The sequence below is a fragment of the Lepidochelys kempii genome, chromosome 4 (genome assembly GCF_965140285.1).
Source record: "Lepidochelys kempii isolate rLepKem1 chromosome 4, rLepKem1.hap1, whole genome shotgun sequence".
Lineage (NCBI taxonomy): Eukaryota > Metazoa > Chordata > Testudines > Cheloniidae > Lepidochelys > Lepidochelys kempii.
This window is the reverse complement of record NC_136383.1, coordinates 14265913-14291021: the sequence shown is the minus strand read 5'-3', so window position 1 is coordinate 14291021 and position 25109 is coordinate 14265913. Positions and strand designations below refer to the sequence as shown.

General features: G+C 41.2%; 1 protein-coding gene across 3 annotated transcripts in view; it reads right to left on the bottom strand.

Annotated features, from left to right (window-relative positions):
• The window catches only part of BMP2K (BMP2 inducible kinase), a 108585-nt gene that overhangs the window by 32479 nt on the left and 50997 nt on the right, over positions 1-25109 (bottom strand). For all 3 annotated transcript variants that reach the window (XM_073340471.2, XM_073340472.2, XM_073340473.2), the window contains 7 exons: positions 23629-23761; positions 19553-19656; positions 15736-15815; positions 10635-10795; positions 7579-7754; positions 6343-6438; positions 3904-4088 (listed from right to left, as the gene is read on the bottom strand). In XM_073340471.2, coding sequence (XP_073196572.2) covers positions 3904-4088; positions 6343-6438; positions 7579-7754; positions 10635-10795; positions 15736-15815; positions 19553-19656; positions 23629-23761 — 935 coding nt within the window. The remainder of the gene's footprint in view (positions 1-3903; positions 4089-6342; positions 6439-7578; positions 7755-10634; positions 10796-15735; positions 15816-19552; positions 19657-23628; positions 23762-25109) is intronic.

Here is a 25109-nt window from a genome sequence, read left to right as displayed (position 1 = left end):
AGCCTGCACAGAGGCTTTTGCGACTAATTAGCCTTCCAAGATGGACTGAAATTGATCTCTCTGGTCTTGTGGCAGGTGTCCAGTAAAATGTGTAAATTTTGAGTATGTAGCGAAGTCTTATTTTGCCATGAAGGCCTGATAATTGACAATATGAAATTGAAGAGCAGAAGACTAGTAGCTCTTCCTGCCCAGCAAGTCCAGCCACTTGATCCCTTGTCCACTGGAGAAGGTCTAGAGTGAGCTTGATGGCTCCTTTCGTTGGCTGCATCCACCACTAGGAATTAGGACTGGAATGGGAAAAGAAGTGTTCTACTCCACTTGATGAGATATAATATATCTTATCTGCCCTCTTACAGGTGGATGGAATTGTGGCAGGTGTTTGCCACAGGGTGCATGTAAGAGATAGAGAAATGAATAGGTAAGGCAAACTTTCCTTGGGGATTGATATTCCAAATATCCAATGATGCGACTCTTGGACTTCCTCTAGCAGGATTTGGAGAGAGCCCACCAGCCACTGCCTGAAGTCCCGGAAGGTCTTGATGTCACCAGCACAGGAAGGCAGTGATGGTATTACCACAGGAAGAGAGATCCCCTCAGCCTGAGTTTCTTGTTCCTCCTATGTATCATCCAATACCGAAGTAGCGAGGGAATTGTCTGCTGGTACCCATGGACAGTAAGGTTACTGATCCTTTATCCCCAAGAAAAAAGTAGGAGTTCTCAATGATAATCAGGCTCTCTAGGCCTACAATGTCTGCCAGGTTCCCCCAAAGTCTCTCCATTAGAGGGACTCATAGGAGTGTAGTGGTACAGTACATGGAAGAATTCCTGTACCAAGATCTCGGAGTCTGACCAATCCTCTCTTGAGCTACAAATGGAACCTCAAGGTAACATAGCCAGTTCTAAAGGCTAGCAACTTAGGTAAGTCTCAACTTGTGACTGTCTGAATGTTACCAGGGAGGGAGCTCTGACAGATCTCAACAGTGGAGACTCCAGCTCATGAGAAATTATAAAGTCCTCCCCCAAAAAAAAAAAAAAAAAAAAAAAAATCTAGGTGCTGGAGGCCTCTGATAGCCTATAATAAAGACTTGGGCTGTTACCAGAGGCGGAAATGCCTCCTGGTGAGAGAGAGATTGTTGCAGTACTGAGGAAGCTGCAGGGTCTTCAACCGTCTGCGGAACTGCGGTAACAGACCAGAGTCGAGATATGCAGGACAGCCCTGTGTATACAGCAGTGTCATGATCAGGTGGTGCCACTGGGCTTGTTTATATAGGGCTTCTTATGGTACAAAAACCTTGGTCCTGGACTCAGCCAGAGATTCAGCCATACCCTCTGAGGGATGTACAGTCTCCTGAAAGTGGGTCATATGGGAAGACCTACCTCTTTTCTTCGTCCACCTGGCTGGGGAGGCGTGCTTCTTTTCCTTTGAAACCATCATTTCTGGAGCTGCAGACAAAGCTCCAACAGTGGCCAAAGCAGCCAGCAATGTTGAGGCCAACATGGAGGAGGAGGGAGCAGACCCCTCTGGAACTAGAGTACGTTTCATTAGGCAGGAGTTCTAGTCTCGTTTCCCTGTCTTTTTGGACCGGTCTTTGAATACCAGACACACTTTACGTTTTGAGGGGAGGCAAGAAACCCCCAAACACCACAGGCAACTCAAGTGTCTGTCACTGCAGGGACAAGTCCTGCGGCAGGTCTGGTAGGGGTTAAGCCCTTAAGTGTAACAGGTTGTGCTCCAGCGCAAATGAAAGGTCCAAGAAGAGGAAGGGGGAACAGCTCCTCGCTCCCAGGAGCGCAAACATGCTAACCAAAAATAGAAAAGGGGATAATTAAGTAAAAACAGATAAAATAAATAATGGAAAAAATGGCAGAAACCTGAAGACAGCAGAACGCTCCATTCTGAGCTGTAGGCAATGAAGAGGAAGCTGAGTGGCAGCAGGCTCATGCCTCCTTTTATCCTCTTGTTTGATGCGTGAGGTACAGCTCTGAGCAGAAACAGCCCTGTGGACACTAATTTGCAATCTCCACTCGAGAGCGCATGCACATCTTAAGGCGGAGCATCCATAGGCATGAACTTAAACTGAAACATTTATTTATAGGTAGAAGTGAAATATACTAGGACAATGAAAACAAGTCAGTCAGTCAGTCAAGGCCTTTTAAAAAAAACAACAAAATAATGAGAAAATCCACTCTTGAAGTCTTTCAAACATGATTAACTTGTACCAGTATCTATCTGACACAACATATAAAAACCAAAAAAACTCAAAGGATTGGCAGCTTTTCGTCAATGTTCTTGTATTTTGTTGTCTGTATTTTACTTTTGATTTTATTTTCTGTTGTAAGCTGCAGAGATTTAGGGGCTGTGAAGCTGTGACCAAGCGAACTCTCACATGGGGAAGAAAAAAGGACCCAAGAAGCTGACTCCAATTAACTACTTTTTTCAGAGTCTGCTGGAGTGGGAGGAGGCTGGGGTTTATACAAGCCAGACCCAGCTTATTCCAGAGAGGAGGAAGAGCAACACCAGCAGCACCCAAGAAGACTAAGCTGAAGGAGTGCCAAGAAGAAAAACTGCCTTGGAAGGGGCTGGAGGAGAGGCAGCCACCTTGGGGAAAAAGGTATTGAGGTTGGGGAAGGTGGGGCACCACCTGGGACCTGCATTGCTAAGAAACTGTGAACTTGCCTGACAGGTAAGAGAAATATGTAGACTCTGGTTGTAGATGATAAACTAAATACTGACACACCTCTTTAATAAGGTCTCCTACATCCTCACTGGTGTCCGTTTTCTTCCCCCATCCTGTCTGTGGTGGTCAGGTCATCTTGGCCCATCAGACAATACCCTGGTGATATTTGGAGCTGTGGGATTTGGGACTTATCTGGAGGGCCACAACACCTTAGTGATCTCCTGCTGAATTCCCTGGGGCTTCTGAGAAGCACCTGGTTCACAGAAGCCTATCAAACCTCAGGCCATGGTTAATCCTGAGTTCTAACAGCATACCCTAGCTGTCCTGGATGCAGACTATGCCTGTTTATCTGATATGGTCTCTGTGGATTCCTGCTACTGGCCAGGAGGAAAATTCTGCCTGTCGTCTGAATGTTGCCTCCAGCTACCGAGTCTCAAGTGTGATCTTACATCTGTGGAGAGGGCTCCCATATGGTGTCAAATTCAGCCTAATTTTTTAACACAACCCCCACCCACATCTGACCATAACAGCTCTCTCCTTTACCCTTCAATCCATGCCTGTTTGGTTCAGAAAACTGATTTAACAAAATCACGGCTTTGTAAGTAAGCTGAAAATATTTTAGCTGCAGCCTCATTCGTATTTCCATCATAACAAATGAAGCTGATCTTTTCCTTCCAATGCATAGTGAATAAAGTAGAAAAGTTTACACCGCGTGCAGCTAAAGTTGAGGCCTGAAAACTGAAAGAAACTTCAGCCATAGCTTGTGTTGTGGGGTGTACAAGTAACAGTCAACAGCAAATCACAACATACTCATACCTTGAAGCAGCATATGAAAAGGTTTTAATCCTGCCTAGGGATAGCAGAATGGTAAATGGCAGCAGGGTGTCAAGTTCAATACCTGAGCAACTTAGCCCATGACCAACCAAGGCAGGAAGTGAGGTTAGTCCAGAAGCAAGCAGCTATGAGTGGTGTGTTCTGTCAGCAGCAGAACCTGAACTGGATTTGTCAGTCAGAGTAGCCAGAGAAGTACCCCACCCCACCCCAATATAAACAGCATCAAGTTGAATGCAGATTGTAGGACACATTTTAAATACATTTCAGAATAGTGAAGGAAGCATAAGCTCTTTGAGAAAGGACCAGGCAAGTATCTGTACAGTGCCCATCACAACGGGATTGAGTCAACTAGGGCCTCCGGCACTACTGTCTCAACAACATGCCTACTTGCCTATTGGCAGTATAAGGAGAATCCATCACTGCTCCAACATGAGCTGGAAGCGATGCAGAGTAGGAAATTAAGGCTGGTGAGAACTCTTGAGGAGAGGTAAGATACTCAGGAGACTGTGGCTGTTGCTGTTGATGTTGCTGTGCAAGGATCCGCTGATGTAAGAGAGCTTGCTGGTATTGTTGCACCTGAGGAAGAGACTCACCATTATAAAGTAACCAGAATTCATGTGGCCATTCAACAGGCCACTTTCCTTTTGCTTCTTGTACAGTATTTGGACTTGCAATATGACTATCATCGTAGTTTCCAATGTTGTTGTAGCTGTATTGGTCCCAAGATATAAGACATGAAGTGGGTGAGGTAGTATCTTTTATTGGACCAACGTATGTTGGTGGACAGGACAAGATTTCGAACTTCACAGTGTTCTTCACCTTCTCCAGACCTGAGGAAGAGCTCTGTGAAGCTTGAAAGCTTATCCCCTCCACCAACAGAAGCTGGTTCAACAAAGATACTACCTCACCCATCTTGTCTGAAATTAATATATGAGGAGGAAGACAAAAAACATCAGGCTATGGCAAAGCCAAAGTTACATATTTCTGCTGAAACTGCAGGAAATCAGTATTAGAGCATTTATACTACTAATAAAATTGCTTGTTTAATAAATCACTCATTGAAACATATGAGTTGGAGAGGGAAAAAAGATCAAAGTAAATATATAACTGCTACCTTTTTTTTTTTAAATTACACACATGCAATATATTGAGGGCACTGTATGGCAGCACAGAGGAATCCTTACAATGCTGTACTGTATGCACCGTGAACAAGTTATGTTTTACTATATCCACTAAAGGTTGAAATGCTGAGTAATGTTCATTTTAGTAATCTTGGTGTAAATTATCCTTGCAAAAATTATAGTTGCCCACATACCCAGATAAATCTATTTTGATGGGGGAGTAAAATCTCTAATTATGTTAGAGATAAGAGAGTGTACTAATTAGATTGGGCTAATTATTTTTCCATGTCCTTTTTTCTACATTGCAAAGGTGGAGTAAACTGACATTATAATATCTATTAATAAAAATAGAAAAATTTAAAATAAGTTTAACCGTAAGTCTAATGAAATAAAACCACCTTTGCAGTCAGGTTCTAAGTCCAGAGGGACTGCATACCGCAGAACAATAGGAAATTATTCCATCTTGCTAAGAAAAGACCAGACCACCTACAAAAGATCTCTCTAAAGCAGGAAAATTCTGAGCTTAAAGTTTCCACCGTGATGTACCTACATACTGCAGCACACGTACTATGTAAGAACATTTACTCTTTACGGAAATCATGATACATCAAATGGTAAATAAAGGAAAGGTTTAACTTAACTGATATTTTTTGATGTTTGTTAACTCAAGACTTTAGATATATTTTAAAAGCTGCATTCAAGAATATTTCATATAAACAAACTTCAGTCAATGTAACATATACTTGATTTCAAATGCTTTATCACTTAATGCAAATGAAAAATTCTCTCTCTGCTCTGGTGCCCATCCTATATTTTATGGCATATTCAGAATATTTATTTATGAACAAATATAAAAAGTAAAAACAGGAAAATGAGATGTTGCATAATAGTATGCATGGAGTAGCCAAGTTAACATTACTCTGAGAAAGTTAAGGTTCTAATAGTAATGTTAACTCAGCCACGTTTGTGCATACAACTGTCACCATTAAAATATTTACTGGCAAAGGCAAGCAAAATTAATGTACGTTATGCTATACTTCAGTATCTACTTGCAAAAGCAAAATTATAAATATTTTAAATGGTGTCTACTGTAGTGCTTTATTTTCTATTTTTGTCTTTAAGGACCAGACTTCCATAATTGTGTTCAAAATGAGTGTTCAGTTAATATGACTGCATGCAACTGCAGAAGCTACATGTACTGTTAGCCAATTGTGATAAGTACCAGTATAATGGAGCCTGAAAGGGAGCTGCTGGATATTCAGGCCACTTAAGAACCCTATTTTAAGCAACCACTTTTGAAAAAGTCTTGGCCTGAGAAGTTTATTTCAAATATTGGATTTTATAGAGCTTTAATTTTCTACCAACCTTTAGACGTTGAACATCTGCCTACGTTCTTGTAACAACCAAATATCTCTCAGGCTAGTGAATAACTACTCAGCAGTGTTTCAGGCAACATGTGTTAACTGTACCCAAATCTACACATTCTTTAAAATGTGCTCATTATAAAATCAGCTAACAGATATGAACAGAGAAACATGCTAGCACTGAAAGCTGTAGCATGTTGGGAAACAAATTAGATGATTCACTGCCCAATATTTAAGATGTCTATTGCAGCTCAGATACCTATTAAGACTACTATACATTGTAATTAATCTGTATAGCACACCAACTAATCAAAGAAAGAATAGCAGCATCTACAGGCAACATACCATGGCAGGATACTGGGAGGGGGAAGGTTGTTGTTGGTACATAGATTGCATCATAAGTTGTTGTTGGACCATTTGCTGGTGCATTGCTTGTTGATACTACATTTAGAAAGAAAGAGATATTTCTGAAAAAATTAACCGAAACAACTCAATGAGTAATGATTTTAAACAGCTTGTTTAAAAAATGCATCTATATGCATCAGCAGCATTTTCAATAAAGGAGAGCAATGGTTAAATAAGTGTAAAACACACTATAAACAACTGGTGCATTTTAAAACACGTTGTTCTGATAGTACAAGATATAAAAACTGGGCCAGTATTTAGTGTATTTTGCAAGTGAACACTTAAATGAAAACTCAATGGTCTACCTTAAAAAGCAGAGAGTCCTGTGGGGGAAAAAATTATGTATTATGGACCCACTGGATCTGTCAAACCTGGTTGCTCTTTTAGATTCCCTCTCAGATGGTTATTTATTGTATCACTCACCCTCAAATGTGTTTTAGGCACCACACAGTACAAGTAAAATGATCTGATCCTCAGGAAATTTAGGAAGCCATACTTAAACGTGTGTTCTGTTGAGTAAGTCTTTTAAGGATACACAGTGTCAACAGAAGAGCTGGAGCAATGCAGAATCACAATCACCAAAAGGGAGCACCTTTGCTGACCATGGTCAAAAAAGGGACCATAATGTTTGCGAAGTAGTATTTACAGGGGGATCCAACAAGAAGGGGGATCTGTCTTCTGCTCTCACCGCTGCTACCCTCCAGGGTCAAAAAAACCTCAACAGCTATGGGAATTTTACACTGACTAGGCAAAACCACAGAACGAGAATCCTACACGGATGGCTCTTCAGAGAACAAACTATTGCTGACAGTCATTGCCAGCATCAGGTTGCTTTTCTAGATTGTTGGAATGAAAGGGTGTCTCGCACAACACATCACTTACACCTAGTGCTAAATCAAAATCCAGCTAGGATCTGAGTTCAAGCAGCCGGAAGAAACAGCAACTGGTTAGCACGTAAAACGTAACTATAAAAAGTGTGTTATACAACAGATGTAGGACAAAGGGGAAATAAGACAGCCCACTTTGCTCTCTGCCTGAAAAAGGCAGAACCCCCCCACAGTAGTAGAAAAGTTTAAATTTCCATGTGTAATTGAAATATAGAATTTAAAAAGAGGGCTTACTCACATTTAATTATTTTTAAACATGGCATTTTCCTTTAGTAAAATAACCCTGTACCTGTTGCATGTAAGCATCCTGAAGCAATTGTTGCTGTTGCTGGTGATGCAAGTGGTGCAGTTGCTGTAATCTCCAGTCCCCCTGTTGCAGTTGCTGCAGCACTCTATTTTGTTGTGGAGTGTGCTGATTGGTCCCTTGGGACAAGATCTCTTGTCCATTTCCTGGTCGTAGGGTTCCTATAACGTTTTTAAAGAATTTTATTTACTCATGTATTGCTGAAGTTTATTGGCAGAATTGTCAGTAACTGTCACATTTTTATTTTAACACTCTTACTGCAAACAAACTGTTTTCTAAGTCCAAGTATACAGTTACTACGGTATTACTACATCATTCAGGGGTGTGAAAAATCCAGATTATATGGACCCTAGCCCCCCACGTAGACAGCACTATGTTGGCCAGAAGGCTTCTCCTGCCGACACAGCTCTTGCCTCTCCTGTCAGTTTACAGCATCTTCACCAGAAGTCTTTACAAATTCAAGTTTGTTGCATAGACCTGCCCTAAGAGTTTCCTTGACCAGTTTGGGAAATTGAAATCTTAAGAGAAGGTAGAATTGCAAGGTAAATTTTATATCTCTGAAGATATCTTGCAGAATTCTCACTCTAAGAGTTCATGCCTCCAGCCTGAGTCATGTGGGAAACTCCCTTTGCTCTTATAATTTGACTCTATGGCCTTTGTCAGCTGGTTCGAGGGCTCTTCTTTACTGAGAATGCTCAGAGGTCCCAAAACATTCCAGTTAGTGGGAACTTGATACTGAAATAGACAGTTCCCTTTATTCCATTTGTATCCTTCTGACTCTTTAATGTAATGAATGTACCTAGATGCATAACTCATCCATTTAGGAAAATATATATTTGCTTGTTGTGGATCACTCCACACGCTGGCAAGTTAGGCACATGAAGTCTTCATGCATCAAGGTAAATCTAACTCCTCACAAATTATAGTTGTTTAAGATTTTAAAAAAATAGCTAAGGAAAAAATGTTTTTGTATATTCAGAGATCTAGAGCATATTGACACAAACATTTGCAATATACTGAACACACACACACACTGGGCCAGATTCTCCAGTCCACAGAGTCCTCTTTGTGCAGCCTTTATTAGGTAAGTAGTTACTAATGTACTACACACTGCTGTCTAAGTAAGATGAAGTCAGGTAGTTCATGTATCATGTACCTCATGTGTAACATTCTAGGCCAGTGGTATAAAACTTGTGCCCTGGGGCCACTTGTGACCAAAGCTTTAAGCAGTGGTCCTTGAGAGCAACTAGGTTAAGAAAATAATTACAAATTATTCTCATAAGCATCCTGCCACTTTTCAAATTAAGCATCTGAATCAGTCTTATCACTGTATGGGTGCACAGCCAACATCTGTTGCAGCTGCTCACGAGTTCCCCTACTGGCCATTTTCTGCTTTGCAGGGGAAAAAGGAAATCTGACCTACCTATCTACAGGACAGGAGCCCTCTGGAGAGTCAGATAGGAGTTTGACTGCCTTTGCCTGCGCCTGGGAGAGTGTAGCCAAGAATGGTTCCCCTCCCTCACACAGCTATGTGGGAGAGTCCAGGATACAGGAAAAAGGAGAAGTTGAGAACCAGCCACCTATTATTACATGTCCCTGATTCTTTGCACCAGTTAGAGCAATCTGAAGGTTGCTTTCACTTGTGCCACATAATTGCTCTCCAGCCACTCCCTGCAACACGCCCTCTGCATCATGGTCTGTAGAGAGGGTGGTGAAGGAGCAATATATGCTGGCTCTACACCTACTGGCAATTCCCACATTGGGGTACTTTCAGGTAATTTCTGTTCCCTTTACCGCAGGGATCAGAACAACAAAAACCACGGTGGTGTAAGGAGAGGTTTGAATGCAGGCTCCACAAGCCTTAGGAAGATTAAACTGAAGTCCCAGGCAGTAGGAGGTTCTCTGACCAGTGGGAGTGTGTGTGTGTAATATTCTTTTGGGGGTGACAAGACTAAGCAATACTGTACAGGCAGATGGCAAGCTTGGCTTGCTGCTAGGTGGGTCTCAGAGATGAATAAAAGGCCAGACTATTTTAAATGCATTAAGTAGTTGAGGACCTTCAGTACAGAGACCTGGACAAGGTCCAGACCATGCTGGGCTGCTTGCAACAAGAACATCTCCCATTTAAATGAATATGTTTTTCTGGTAGATGCTTTCCTGCTCTGTGTCAGGATTTTCTGGATCTGAAGGAAGCAGTCTCTGTCCAAGGTACTCAACCAGCTAATAGCTATGCTGTCTTTGGGAGGCTGCAGTGACTTCTGGATTGGGAAGTGTATCTGGTTGTGAGGCTGTAGCTCAGCTTCAAGCAGTCTGGGAGCTGCTGGATCAAAGGCTGGATGGACATTTGTAATCAATCTTTAAGCCAGAACTGCTTCAGCCAGTACAGAGCTACAAATAATTCTTCATTTGTCCCTTTTAACCTTGGAAATCATGCTGGGGGATCTGGGGAATTGGAAAGGCACATAAGAGACCTTGGTACCACTGCAGAAGGAAGATGCCCAATAAGCCTAGACTCGTGCTCCTTCTGGAACAAAAGTTCTGGCACTTGGCGTTGACATCAGTGGCGAACAAATCTATCACCAGGGTCCCCATGTCTCATCTCTATGATGGATCTAGGTAAAAAATCACTGATGAGTGGTAACCAACTGTCTGCTCAGGACGTCTGCCATGTTGTTTCTGCCATCTCAGTTATCTGGTGTTGATGACATCTAGAGTTTGACAGCTTCCAATCCAGGCAGAGGAGAGATGAACTTGTGCTTTCTTGATTTATGTAGGGGAGCCGCTATGTGTCAGGATCCGCACTGTGGAGTTTTGAAAAATAGGTAGGATGGCCGTTAGGGCTATCCAGATGGTTCAGAGCTCCAGGACACTGATCACAACAGCTACCTCTGGGTTCAAAGTGACTGTCACAGACTTTGGATTTCTATCTTTAAAAACAATGGAAAAATAGAACAAACCTTCTCCACCACCACCCTTTTGGGGGTGGGGGTGGGGGGAAGGAAGGGTGTTAATATTTAAGTCCTTCAGCTTGAGTGAATTACCTTTTTGCACACAGTTACCGAATTCACCAGGAACCGATACTTTTACTGGTGTTGCTGAGCTCTGGATAGTTAGCACATTAGAAGTGGCAGTGCTTGAATTGCCCTTTGGTCTTTGTCGTGGTGCAATTGAGGTTTCTGTTGGTCCAACAGCATCTGTTATTCTACAATGAAAAATTTTCCAGAGAAGACATTTCAATGTATATGACTGTTCTTCAGCTTTATTCAAGATACCCTTAAGCCCATCTTCTTTTTGCATACCTTTAAATTTTATGTTAATATTTCTAAGTTTTGATTTCTAAAAATATTGAAGACATTGAAAAGCCCCTGACATTACTTTTGGAGAACAAGCCTAAAAGACCTGCCTACTAATTCAGATAAACTCTCAAATGTCTATAGATACCACAAGAGGGGGCCCATGCAACAACATTTCCAAGGAGACCAAGGTGACTGAACATCATTAACATTCATTCTTCCTAAGTGCAAGTGTTCTGTTTTTCCTGGAGACATATATTGATCATAACTTAATGACAGAATGCAACTGTTTCAGAGTTTGAGCAAAGTACTGTGATTGCACCATGACGATCATTCATGGAATATTCCAGAAACTCAACACTGTGATATAGAAAAAGTAGGAGATGATAAAATATTTTTTTAAAAGCAAGAATCCGTTCTTCTCTCTTCATGGTGGTCAAAAATCTACAGACTCTAGAGCTTCAGTCATTTCCAGTTCTGTTTCGCTATTTGGGAATTTTATAGCAATGCAATATTCTGCCAGAACATGAGTAAAATTTTCCAAAAGTGCCAAACTGACTTAGGAGCAAGCCTTAACCTCATTTCAAAAGGTACTTAGGCACAAAGAAAAGGAGTACTTGTGGCACCTTAGAGACTAACCAATTTATTTGAGCATAAGCTTTCATGAGCTACAGCTCACTTCATCGGATGCATAAAGTGGAAAGTACAGTGAGGAGATTTTATATACACTCAGACCATTAAAAATATACATTGTATGGAGAGTGATCACTTAAGATGAGCTATTACCAGCAGGAGAGTGGGGTGGGGGGAGAGAAAACCTTTTGAAGTGATAATCAAGGTGGGCCATTTCCAGGAGTGAACAAGAACGTCTGAGGAAAGGGGGGGAGAAAATAAACAAGGGGAAATAGTTTCACTTAGTATAATGACTCAACCACTCCCAGTCTCTATTCAAGCCTAAGTCAATTGTATCCAATTTGCAAATTAATTCCAATTCAGCAGTCTCTCGTTGGAGTCTGTTTTCGAAGTTTTTTTGTTGAAAGATAGTCACTTTGAGGTCAGAAATCGAGTGACCAGAGAGATTGAAGTGTTCTCCGACTGGTTTATGAATGTTATAATTCTTGACATCTGATTTGTGTCCATTTATTCTTTTACGTAGAGACTGTCCAGTTTGCCCAATGTACATGGCAGAGGGGCATTGCTGGCACATGATGGCATACAGCACATTGGTAGATGTGTAGCTGAATGAGCCTCTGATTGTGTGGCTGATGTGATTAGGCCCTATGATGGTATCCCCTGAATAGATATGTGGGCACAGTTGGCAACGGGCTTTGTTGCCCTGGTCTATGTAGAAATAAAATCTCCTCACTGAACTTTCCACTTTATGCATCCGATGAAGTGAACTGTAGCTCACAAAAGCTTATGCTCAAATAAATTGGTTAGTCTCTAAGGTGCCACAAGTACTCCTTTTCTTTTTGCGAATACAGACTAACACAGCTGCTACTCTGAAACCTGTCATTATGCAAGGCACTGCATTTAGCCGTATGGAGTGGAAATCTATCAACTTCATGAAAAAACTTGTACAGATACAGACAGACATCATCTTCCTTTCCAATTGCAAACAGATGGACATTATATCAAAAGGACTGAAGGCAAAAAATCCATTACAATCTACATACCACACAGACTGTGCTGACAGCTTGTGTCACACGCTCTCAAAGAAACTGCGGCACCACCTGATCAACATCCTCTGCAGCAAACAGGGAAAGATTAAGAATGAGCTCTCAAAACTGAATACTCTCATAAAAACCCAACCTTCCACACAAACTTCCTCGTGGCTGGACTTTACTAAAACTAGACAAGCCATTTACAACACACACTTTGCTTCTCTACAAAAGAAAAAGGACACTAAATTATCTAAACTACTACATGCCACAAGCAGCCACAGCAATGGTTCCCTTAACCCACCCAGCAATATTGTTAATCTATCCAACTATACTGTTAACCCAGCCGAAGAATCTGCCCAATCTCGGGGCCTCTCCTTCTGCCCAATCTCGGGGCCTCTCCTTCTGCCTCTACCCCCACGAACATGATACAGTTCTGTGGTGACCTAGAATCTATTTTCGACGTCTCCGACTCAAGGAATATTTCCAACAGACCTCTGAACAACATACTAATCCACAGAGACCTTCCTACCAAGACTACAAAAAGAAGGATTCTAGGTGGACTCCTCCTGAAGGTTGAAACAGCAGACTGGACCTCTACATAGAGTGCTTCCGCCGACATGCACGGGCTGAAATAGTGGAAAAGCAGCATCACTTGCCCCATAACCTCAGCCGTGCAGAACACAATGCCATCCACAGCCTCAGAAAAAACTCTGACATCATAATCAAAAAGGCTGACAAAGGAGGTCATCATGAATAGGTCGGAATATGAACAAGAGGCTGCTCGGCAGCTCTCCAACCACCACTTTCTACAAGCCATTACCCTCTGATCCCACTGAGGGTTACCAAAAGAAACTACAGCATTTGCTCAAGAAACTCCCTGAAAAAACACAAGAACAAATCCGCACACACACACCCCTGGAACCCCAACCTGGGATATTCTATCTGCTACCCAAGATTCATAAACCTGGAAATCCTGGACGCCCCATCATCTCAGGCATTGGCACCCTGACAGCAGGATTGTCTGGCTATGTAGACTCCCTCCTCAGGCCCTACGCTACCAGCACTCCCAGCTATCTTCGAGACACCATTGACTTCCTGAGGAAACTACAATCCATCGGTGATCTTCCTGAAAACACCATCCTGGCCACTATGGATGTAGAAGACCTCTATACCAACATTCCACACAAAGATGGACTACAAGCCATCAGGAACACTATCCCCGATAATGTCACGGCAAACCTGGTGGCTGAACTTTGTGCCTTTGTCCTCACCCATAACTATTTCACATCTGGGGACAATATATACCTTCAAATCAGCAGCACTGCTATGGGTACCCGCATGGCCCCACAGTATGCCAACATTTTTATGGCTGACTTGGAACGCCGCTTCCTCAGCTCTCGTCCCCTAATGCCCCTACTCTACTTGAGCTACATCGATGACATCTTCATCATCTGGACCCATGGAAAAGAAGCCCTTGAGGAATTCCACCATGATTTCAACAATTTCCATCCCACCATCAACCTCAGCCTGGACCAGTCCACACAAGAGATCCACTTCCTGGACACTACAGTGCTAATAAGCGATGGTCACATAAACACCACCCTATACCAGAAACCTATGGATCGCTATTCCTACCTACATGCCTCCAACTCTCACCCAGACCACACCACACGATCCATTGTCTACACCAAGCTCTACGATACAACCGCATTTGCTCCAACCCCTCAGACAGAGACAAACACCTACAAGATCTCTATCAAGCATTCTTACAACTACAATACCCACCTGCTGAAGTGAAGAAACAGATTGACAGAGCCAGAAGAGTACCCAGAAGTCACCTACTACAGGACAGGCCCAACAAAGAAAATAACAGAACGCCACTAGCCGTCACCTTCAGCCCCCAACTAAAACCTCTCCAATGCATTATCAAGGATCTACAACCTATCCTGAAGGACGACCCATCACTCTCACAAATCTTGGGAGACAGGCCAGTCCTTGCCTACAGACAGCCCCCCAACCTGAAGCAAATACTCACCAGCAACCACACACCACACAACAGAACCACTAACCCAGGAACCTATCCTTGCAACAAAGCCCGTTGCCAACTGTGCCAACATATCTATTCAGGGGACACCATCATAGGGCCTAATCACATCAGCCACACAATCAGAGGCTCGTTCAGCTACACATCTACCAATGTGATATATGCCATCATGTGCCAGCAATGCCCCTCTGCCATGTACATTGGGCAAACTGGACAGTCTCTACGTAAAAGAATAAATGGACATAAATCAGATGTCAAGAATTATAACATTCATAAACCAGTCGGAGAACACTTCAATCTCTCTGGTCACTCGATTTCTGACCTCAAAGTGACTATCCTTCAACAAAAAAACTTCAAAAACAGACTCCAACGAGAGACTGCTGAATTGGAATTAATTTGCAAATTGGATACAATTGACTTAGGCTTGAATAGAGACTGGGAGTGGTTGATTCATCATACTAAGTGAAACTATTTCCCCTTGTTTATTCTCTCCCCCCCTTTCCTCAGACGTTCTTGTTCACTCCTGGAAATGGCCCACCTTGATTATCACTTCAAAAGGTTGTCTCTCCCCCCACCCCACTCTCCTGCTGGTAATAGCTCATCTTAAGTGATCACTCTCCATACAATGTATATTTTTAATGGTCTGAGTGTATATAAAATCTCCTCACTGTACTTTCCACTTTATGCATCCGATGAAGTGAGCTGTAGCTCACAAAAGCTTATGCTCAAATAAATTGGTTAGTCTCTAAGGTGCCACAAGTCCTCCTTTTCTTTTTGCGAATACAGACTAACACGGCTGCTACTCTGAAACCTGTCATTAGGCACACAGGAGGCTAAGTCAAGTCAACTAGGAGCTTTTGAAAAGTTATCCTATCAAAATGTGCCCCTATCACTGATCTGTCAAAAAAAAACAAATGCTAAAGAGACATTTTTTCATAATAAAATATTCTTATCTATTAAAATTACCATCTCAGACTGCTAAAAACATTGACCTTTTAAAAAAATTCATATACACACAAGTCCTGGGTATCAGGAGGAGTTTTAGCATATTAACCAAACATATAAGAAAACTTCAGGTGCATAAAATTGCTATAAAGATATCTACATCAGAATCCACAAAGTTCTACATTATTTTACTCACCTGGCTTTTATTTGGCTTTTTCTAGCAGCTGCCTCACTAGCTGTCATGGGTTCAGGAAGAGTTGAAGGGACAGGAGAATTCTTCAGAAAAAACATATGTGAATTAAAATATAAAATCCTGAAAGTTGTTTCAAATTGAAGAGGAATACTGTGGCTTCTTGGGGGATCTTAATTCATAAACAAAGTATCAGACAGTGCTTTGGCTCAATATTGTGGTTAAACACACATTGTCAGGTTAAATGTATTAAAAATGTTTTCTTACCTCTGTTACAAAGATTGTGACACTGCACCGCATGTTCTTCACAGTGATGTTATGATAGCTTTATGGCATAATTATGATACATTTTGTACATTAGGCATGTGAAGTGTCATTGGAAAAGTTATGATTTGATTATTATTATCCTATCTATATGCATGTATCATCTTTTTATCTGAAGTTATGAATATTGACTATATCTGTATTTCAAATGTAGTTACACCTGGCTAATGCCCACTAGACAAAATTGGGTGAAGGGGGGCCTATTCAGGGCAATGGGCCATTATGAAAAAACAATAGGCTTTCGGAGAAGCTTATCTTCCACCTGGTGAGCCTTCCTGTGAATGCTCCAAACAGCCTGTAAGTACTGGCTGCTATGACTCTACAAGGACATGTGATCAGACCACATGATGCTGGACTCCATCCTGGGATGTCAGTATTTTTCCACAGACTGGTCTGGGAACCAAGCTTTGAAACAAAGTGTTCCCACCATATGCAAAAGCTATATAAGGCAGGGAGTGACATCATCTGTGGTTCTTCACTCCCCACACAAGACAACTCCTGGAAACACCTGGGGAACAAAGACTGAACTGGGGGAAATGCTAGACCCAGGCTAAAGGGATTTCTAGCCTGTGAATGAAACACCTGGGGATTCCAAGCTGTAAAGCAAGTGCACTTGCCCCTTAAGAATCTGCAACCTTCTTGTACCATCTCTTAGGGTGAGAATCTGCTAATTCATATCCAGTCTATTAGTATATTAAGCTTAGTTTGGTTTTTTTTTTTATTTGCTAGGTAATCTGCTTTGATCTGTTTGCTGTTCCTTATAATCACTTAAAATCGATCTTTTGTAGTTAATAAATTGTTTTTGCTTTATCTTAACCAGTGAATTGCAGAGAAGGGTTTGGGAATCATAGCTCATAGGCTGTTGGGTATTCCTCTCCACATTGAAGGTGGGGGGAAACTTTGAGCTTATGCTGTCAAGTTCCCTGTGCAACACAAGACGGAACAATTTTGGGTATATACGCCAGAGGCGGGGCATGCCTGGGGAGCTGGGAGTTGCCTTGGCTGTAGCCTTCCTATGCAGGGGCTGGTCAGAGAGCCTGCATGTAACTGCAGCTGGGTGTGTCCCTACTGTATGAATGCTGGTGAAAGTGCAGACTGATGGGCTTTGCAGCTTGTCACAGCAGTACCGTGTGAGAGGGAGCACAGGCTGGTGGGTCAGGGGGCTCAGTGTTACCCCAGTTCCAGGTGGAACCCCATGGAGAAACCATCACAGAGATTATTAATTGCAATTTTTTTAAAAAAAATTCACCATGATATAGACTGCTTTTAGCTTTCTCATCTTGAATAGAAGTCAGCTAAGTCAGTTTAACTTTCAGCACAACGCTGTTACGTTTGGGCTGCACAGAGTGCAGAGAATATTTGTTTTAAAATGTTTCCTTCGGAGTTTTCAAACACATTCATGGAAACATTTATTTTCACCATACGCATTATAAAAGATTTTTTTTTAAAACACAAAACCTACATTTGGATAGAATTTGACACTATTCCTTCAGAAAGGAAGAGAGGTATCCCCCCCCAAATGGTGGTTCAGACCCCCCTCATGAGCAGAAAAGAGGGCACTTCTTGTTCTTCTGAAGAGATCCACCTTCAGCAGACCCCATCTTAGGAATATGTTTTGGAGGACTTGAAAGTCTAGTTCCTATTCACAGTTCTGTGCCATGTGTCCGCTGAAAACATTGGCTGTGGTGTTCTGAATGCCCAAGAGGTAGACCACCAACATTTAGATCTGATGAGCTATGCACCATTTCCATAGTATGTTGACATAGAACACGCAGGACACACTGTCCATCATGACCCGACTGATTTGCCTCTGGGAGGCAGGAAATGGAAGCAGACATTCCTGACAGTCCTGAACTCGAACAGATTGATGTGGAGATTGGTTTACTGAGTTGTCCATCTGCTCTGAGTCATGAGAGCATTAAGGTGAGCTCCCTATCCCAACAATATTGCCTCTGTTAAAGTTAGTGATGGAGTTGGGAAACAGAAGGGAATGCCCATTAAAATGTTGAGTTGATCTTTCCACCAATCCAGGAAGCTCCTCAGTTGTAGAGGAACCATCACCTGTTTGTCCAAGGTGCGGCTGCCTAGAAAACAGGTCATTCTGAGCCAGCCTGGAAAGAAGTGGAGACGTAGCCATGCGTGTTCGGTCACAAAATCGCAAGCTGTCATGTGTCCTTATAGTAGTCCAAGGACTTCCCTGAATTGTCTGTACCAAACTTGATATGGTTATGAACTTGTCTAATGGAAGGCAGGCCCTGGCTGTCAACGAGTTCAATGAAGCCCCTATAAACTGTATCTTCTTTATGAAGGTTAAGGTGAATTTCCTTACTTTCAGCTGAAGACCCAACTTTTGGAACAGAGCAAGGGCTCTCTGGGTGGAAGATAGCACAGCTTCATAATAATGGCCCTCGAGTAGCCAGTCATCCAGGTACTATTACTATTACTAACAGCTAACTATACTAACCAATCTTATCAAGCAACTCTAAGAAGAATACACAATAGCCACGGCACGCTCCAGGCAGGCACACTAGAGCTCCCTCTCCGGCCAAGGCGGTAGAATAGGAACTAAGGGTGGTTCACTCAAGCATCCCTATATAGCCTTGACATCTGGCATGAGGAGGTATAGGGCACATACACAGGTCAAACAGGCACAGGTAGTGGAAAAACCTCTGATCAAAGGGCTCAAGAGGCATATGCACAACTGAAGCAGAGCAGCCATATGGACACTACTTCAAGAAGAATGCTTGGTTTTGAAATAATTATTCCATCCTTATAACATTACTAGTTATGTCCTCTCAACCTTAACTCCATCTTAAATGTAGTTTGTGTCTGGGAATTAGAGATTTTATATCTTTCCCCCAAATGCTAGAGAAATATAGAAATAAGGTGAAGGGGGCTGAGGAGAAAATCTCAGGCTATTCCATTTTCCCTTGTAGGTAGGTAAGAGCCTGCCAAGGCTGGAAATGGCTAAGGATGGTTAATAATATTAAGTTAACTCAAAGCTCTGTTCAAAATTATCAGTTCCTTTTGTCCTCATTACCTCATGTAGTAACTCTCAAATTTGAACTTACTGAGAGAAAAATCAACATAGCAGGAACAATTTAAAATGTATTTTATATTTACCCAGAGACCTAGCCAAATAAAAAGTGTGGAAAGTACAGTTCACTGAAAGTACCATTACATTCTGATATAGTTTATCAGGATGTGTCAGAAGCGATTTTCCATTCCATCTTTATTTATTAGGGCTATCCAGAAGATTCTAAGGCAGTTTTCCTTTTTGCTTTAGTTTAACGAGCTAAGAATTCTGTCAACACAGCATCTATTTGAAATTTATCATATCCAGAAATTTCAGCACAGGGACAGACTTTTATAAAGAAAAAAGTTAACATTAGACATGTTTCCACTTGATTTGATCTAGAAGTAATAACTCCTTTTGACAATATTGAGGGACACTTACTAAATCTATCAAAAAAGACGTGAGAAACAGAAGACTACTTACATTAATATTGGACAATGGACATTCCTTTCTGGCAAGTTTAAAGGCAAAATAAGATACTTGAAAGATATCGGGTCTCCGTTCTTGATCTGGTTCAAGCATGTACCCTGTAAAAGTGGATTGATTAAAATTTCTCTAATAGCAATTAAAGAAAATTTGCCTATGACATAGTACAAATGAAGAGTAAATGAGAATTAAACTACTTTACTAACTGATTTAGAATTTACTCATTTCAAAAAGTGGTTTTTACTTCTTTCAGACAAGTACTGAGTTAGAATGGTGTCTGTTGCCAAGAATATGTGGTTTATACTGTATGTTTTCCTCTTTTGCTTGAATGAAAGAGTAGAAAATTTGCATTACCAGTCCTGACGCTCAGCTGAATCAGTTGAACAGTAGACTTGTAAGGACTGCTAGGGATGCTATAAAACAAATTGCAAAGTGCTACACTAATAAGTTAAAAAAAAAAAAGTAGTTCGTATTTTAGGAAAACTGAGTCTCTCCACCAGCTAGATCAGAGTTATGTCTTCAAAACCTTCTTCTCCATTACTAGAATGAAAACAACTCAGGAATACCAGCCTTCTTGAAAAGCATTTTCTGAGATACAGATACATTTTACAGAAATGTAAAACAGTGAGCCAACTAAAGGCATCACAGGTGGGCTGATGTGTAAATGTCACTGCATTTGGAACCGGCAACTTTTTTTTTTTTTTTTTAATTAGAGGACCCATGCAAAAAACCACACACACACACACACACAAAACATAACCAAGTTCCATCTCTGAACACAATTTATGTTTTCTGAACTGACACAGCCAGCCATTTCATGAGAACATTATTCTATATGAATGTTAAAATTAGATGCAGACTAATTAAAAAGAGTGGATTTTAGACCAGCACCAATCCATGCGTCCGTTACAGAAACAGCATTATTAAAAACAAACTTACTGTTAATAAGTAATTCTGAAGTACACTCATTTTAATCCAGTGATTCTCAAACTGTGGGTCATGAACCCATTTTAATGGGGTGGCCAGGGCTGGCATTCGACTTACTGGGGTTTGGGGCCCAAGACTGAGCCCCACCGCCCGGGACCAAAAAAAGGGCAGCATAACAGCTTCACTAGCTCTGCCTGAGCTTAAGGGCACACTAAGCAAAATACCACTCTCCTCTCCCATGCAGGGCAGGCCAGGAGAAGTTGAGCAACACCACCCTGTTACAGTTCCCCAATTCTTTGCCCTGGGAAATGCCTCAACTTATGTCTGCTGGCTGTGGTCCCCAAGGGACAATATGCCAACTGGGCACAGCCCAAGTGTTCATTCCAACTCAAGTGTCCACCCCAACCACTCAGATGCTCCCTTTTCAGGAGCTATGCCTCCCTCTATGCAGGAGGTAGAGCAGGTGTAGAGCTAGAAGACTTCCCTACATCGTGGTAAATCCTGAAGGTGCAGAGAGAGAACAGTGCAGAGAATCAGCCCCAAAATATTGATTGTAGACTCCTGACCATTCTGAAATACACTTGGCCCTCAGGATTGGACACTACTGTAGTAAAACATTAGCAAATTTCACCCTAAAAATGAGATCTAGCCTCATTTCACATATTCGCAATAATCCAAGAGTTTAGTCAAAAAGGCTGGGGAAATACCATTTAAAAAAGATGACAAGAACAGCGTAAGATAGGATGGAAAAGTTGCAGTGGCACCACCACATGATCCTAGCCTGGTGCAAAACTGCTGGAAATGATGGCATCAGAAGCACCTGAGAAAGAAGTTTCAGACATTGCAAGTAGTGTGTGTGGGGGGGTGTCGGGGCACAATTAGGACCTCAATTCTATTAAGTTCCCCTAGCTAACAGAAGTAATATACGGCAGCTGGGAGAAACTGTGTGCAGCCCTCCTCTGAAAGAGGTATGTCACAACAAAGCTCTTGACAAACTCAAGGTTAAAAAGATAGATGCCTAGGGCTCAGAAGGATTTAGAGGCATATTTGGACTCATCCTGGATTTTAGTGTCCTGCTAAATACATGACAAAATCACCTGTAGTCTCGTGTGAACCAAGACTACACGATAAGTTACAGCCTATTAAAGTACACGTTGGTCAGAAATTTGCCAGTGAAGTCAGCATACTGAGATCATTTAATAACCTGTCAAATACAGAAACAATTATAAAAATAGAAAAATCTTTCTTAGATTCTGAACAAGAAGTTTATAGCAAGAACATGTCAGGAAACTTTAAAAGTATAATTTGCATCAGCCCAGGCTTTATCAAACAGTTTTGGGGTAATAGCCTTCCTGGCAACCTGGGAAATCAACTGAAATATGACAACATTCATTCTAGGAATCAAGAAAGGTCATAAGAATAAAGAACTAAACAGATCTGATTTGAAAGAGTGATTGTCTCAAATTAAATGTAAGTTTCAAGCGAGAGATTCTTCCTCATCTCTGGTGTGCACAGCCAGGTATCTGGAGTTAATTCTGATGAGAGTTCTGTTCCTACTTTTTGTTACTTTTCTCCAGGTAGAAAGCAAACCAAACAGAAATGTAAGACTGGTCTAGATGGACAACATTTTCTAGAACACATCTTGCTTTATCGACAAAGAAGGCAACACTGTTTTTATTCTTTAAAAAAGTGAGTGTGTAGAGGTACATTTCAAGTACTTAAATAATAATTACTTAAAGTTATGAGGTCTACGATTTAAACACGATTTTTCCCCAGAATTTTAAAATTTTGTTTGTTTTTCTGTCTATGGTAGCTTCTTCATTAAATTGATTAGAGCAATATAGGGCTATATTTGGGAGCATTGCAAGGAAGTGCTGGGGAAATTCTGTGCTATATCTCAGCATGGTTTTATGGATATCACTCTTTTTAAAAAGAAATGCATTTCTTGCTCCTTGCTGCAAAAGTATCCTTGCAAATACTGCATAAGCATCCTTTCAAAACATGTTTTTTCCATCCTAGCTGCGATTCTGTCTTTTTAAGTTAGCTCAGGAGTAAACTCAACATTCCTCACAAAGCGGGGGTAGCTCAAAACTGATTATTTAAAAAAAGATTGGCACAGGTAACTAGTTTTACTGAAGACACTATATATTACTTAGATTCTTATACAATAACCAATGTTGAAAATTTTACAGATATAGCTGGTTGTCCTATCAAAAAGTTTTTTGGGGGGGCTGTCCTCAATGTAAGTTTTCAGCAAGGAGGAGAAGAGACGCTGTAAACAATGGGGAGATCTGTAGGGAAGATCTTGAGGAAGGTGAAAGATCTCAGACAGGGATACCTTTTTAAAGAAAAATTTTAATATTTTATATTACCTAATGGAGCATGGATTGCTCAATGGCATAGGCTTCTTACACCGCTCACATGGCTTAAAGCCCAGGGACCAGGGCATGCCCTGTCCCTAGACCAAGTCTCTCCAGAGACTATCTATACTACACTTAACCACTAAGAAGTCCTAGAAACTACTAAAACTACTACTATTTACAGGTATATACACAAGAAAAAACTAGAACCACCACTGGTCAGTATAGCTTGCTAAGGCAAGAGGAGCGTTCCAGCACCATCACTGGTGGTAAGTAGGAACTGAAGGGGGGAGAGGGTGTCCCTTCTACAGGCACATATGCATGTGACTCCAGAGGGCACCAGAGCCAGCCCCTATGGATACCACGGGGGAGGGAGGGGATTCCAACACCGGTGCAGGTGGTGAGCACACACCCCTACATGGAATGGACATGAGCAAGCACTTGAAGAAGAACTAAAAGGAAACTGTTTTGTTTTTTTTTCTTCATCAGAGCAGACAATTTTCCTTTTCAAAAGATTTCCTCAATGCAATGATCCCCCTTTCTTCCCCAGCAAAACCACAGATTTACTTTGATTTCTCAGACAGTGGAGATAAGGACTCTTCTGAACTTAGAACAAAGGTCTAAAAGTGGTGTCAGGGCAAGGTTAGATTATGTTTAAGCAAACCTTCAAATTCACTGATTTAAAGGACATTAACTATAAGTGCATACTGTAGGTAGGGAAGGTTACTAGTAGTAAGGTCTAATAAATTCACACAAAACAATTTTAAGTGCTGCCCAGCTACTTACTTATCAAACAATGTACATTATGGGTATATCGGGAATTGTCTGGAATGGTAAAATTTCCGTCACAAATAGCAACCTGACTCTCCCCAAAGGGAAGTGTGAAGAAACAAAGTTTATACAGCAAGCAGCCAAGTGCCTATAAAGTAAAATTAAAAAAAAAAAAAAGAGAAGAAAGAAAAAAGTATTGTCATTGCAAAGTCTAAATGGCAATAAATCAGTGTAAAAAGTGAAGCTAGATTTAATAAATAACTTAAATGCTGGTCACTACTAATGCCTGCATAGACATTGAACACGGTAGCATTTTGAGTTAACACTCCATTGACATAACTTGGGATGTAAGCAATGACGTGATCTGAAGCAATTCTACAAGTGCTTTTTGTCCCTCCAACTGGATGCCAGACAGCAACTAAGCTGTTAACGTAAAGAAATTCAGAGAGGAAACTTACGTCTGTTTTTGAATTTTAAAAAAATCTATTTTTTTAATTCAGATGAATATTCCAATATGTGTTTATACAGCGAAATTGCACGTGTAGAACCACCATCTAAACTGACAAATAAGAGTCCTTGAGCTCATGTTATTTTCCCATAAACTTTTTGATGGAATCTACTCAAGATGCACCTGTCTGGCATGTAGAAAAAAAGTAATCATGGAGTTGTTCTCCCATTTCAGTGATCTGAAAAAGTTCTTAAGTCCTCATTAGGTATTACAGATGTTGACAATGAAAGTGTTATATTTCATATAGTAATCAGATTTACCCTCGCTTCATTTCCTCAGTGGTTTTAGTAATTAAAAGTGTTGTTGTAGCAGTGTTGGTCCCAGGATTGTGGAAACACAAGGTGGGTGAGGTAATATCTTTTATTGGATCACTTCTGTTGGTGAAAGAGACAAGCTTTCAAACTACACAGAGCTTTTCTTCCAGTCTGGGAAAGATACTCACAGCATCACAGCGAAATACAAGGTGGAAACAATTGTTTAGCATAAGCAGTTAACACATATTGTAAGAGACTATTCAAGGTAAAGTGACCTGTGAACACCTCTGCAGTCATAGGACAAAAAAAATAGCAGGCTAGAGGGTTACCGATTGTTGTAATCAGCCTTAAATCCAGCGTCTTTATTGAGACCATGATTTCTGTGTCTAGCAAGGTTAGGAATTTAAGCTCCCAGGCTCATCTTTCGAAAGCATTATGCAGGTTCTCTTTGAGAACGAGGACTGAGGGGTAAGATATGGAATGATTGTTTTGTGAAAAGTGTTGGCCCATTAATGTTGTTTTTGTCTTATCACTTTTCTGTGAGAGTTCATTTGAGAGAGTAATGACTGGTTTCATTCACACAGTTGTTACTAGGGTATTTAGTGACTGAATGAAGTACACCTCGTTGCCTTAGGCATGTGTAGGACACGTGGATCTTAAAAGGTATGTTATGGTGGGTAATGGTCATTATAGGAGCAGAGTTGACTCTGCAGGGTTTACATCTGTTATGGCAG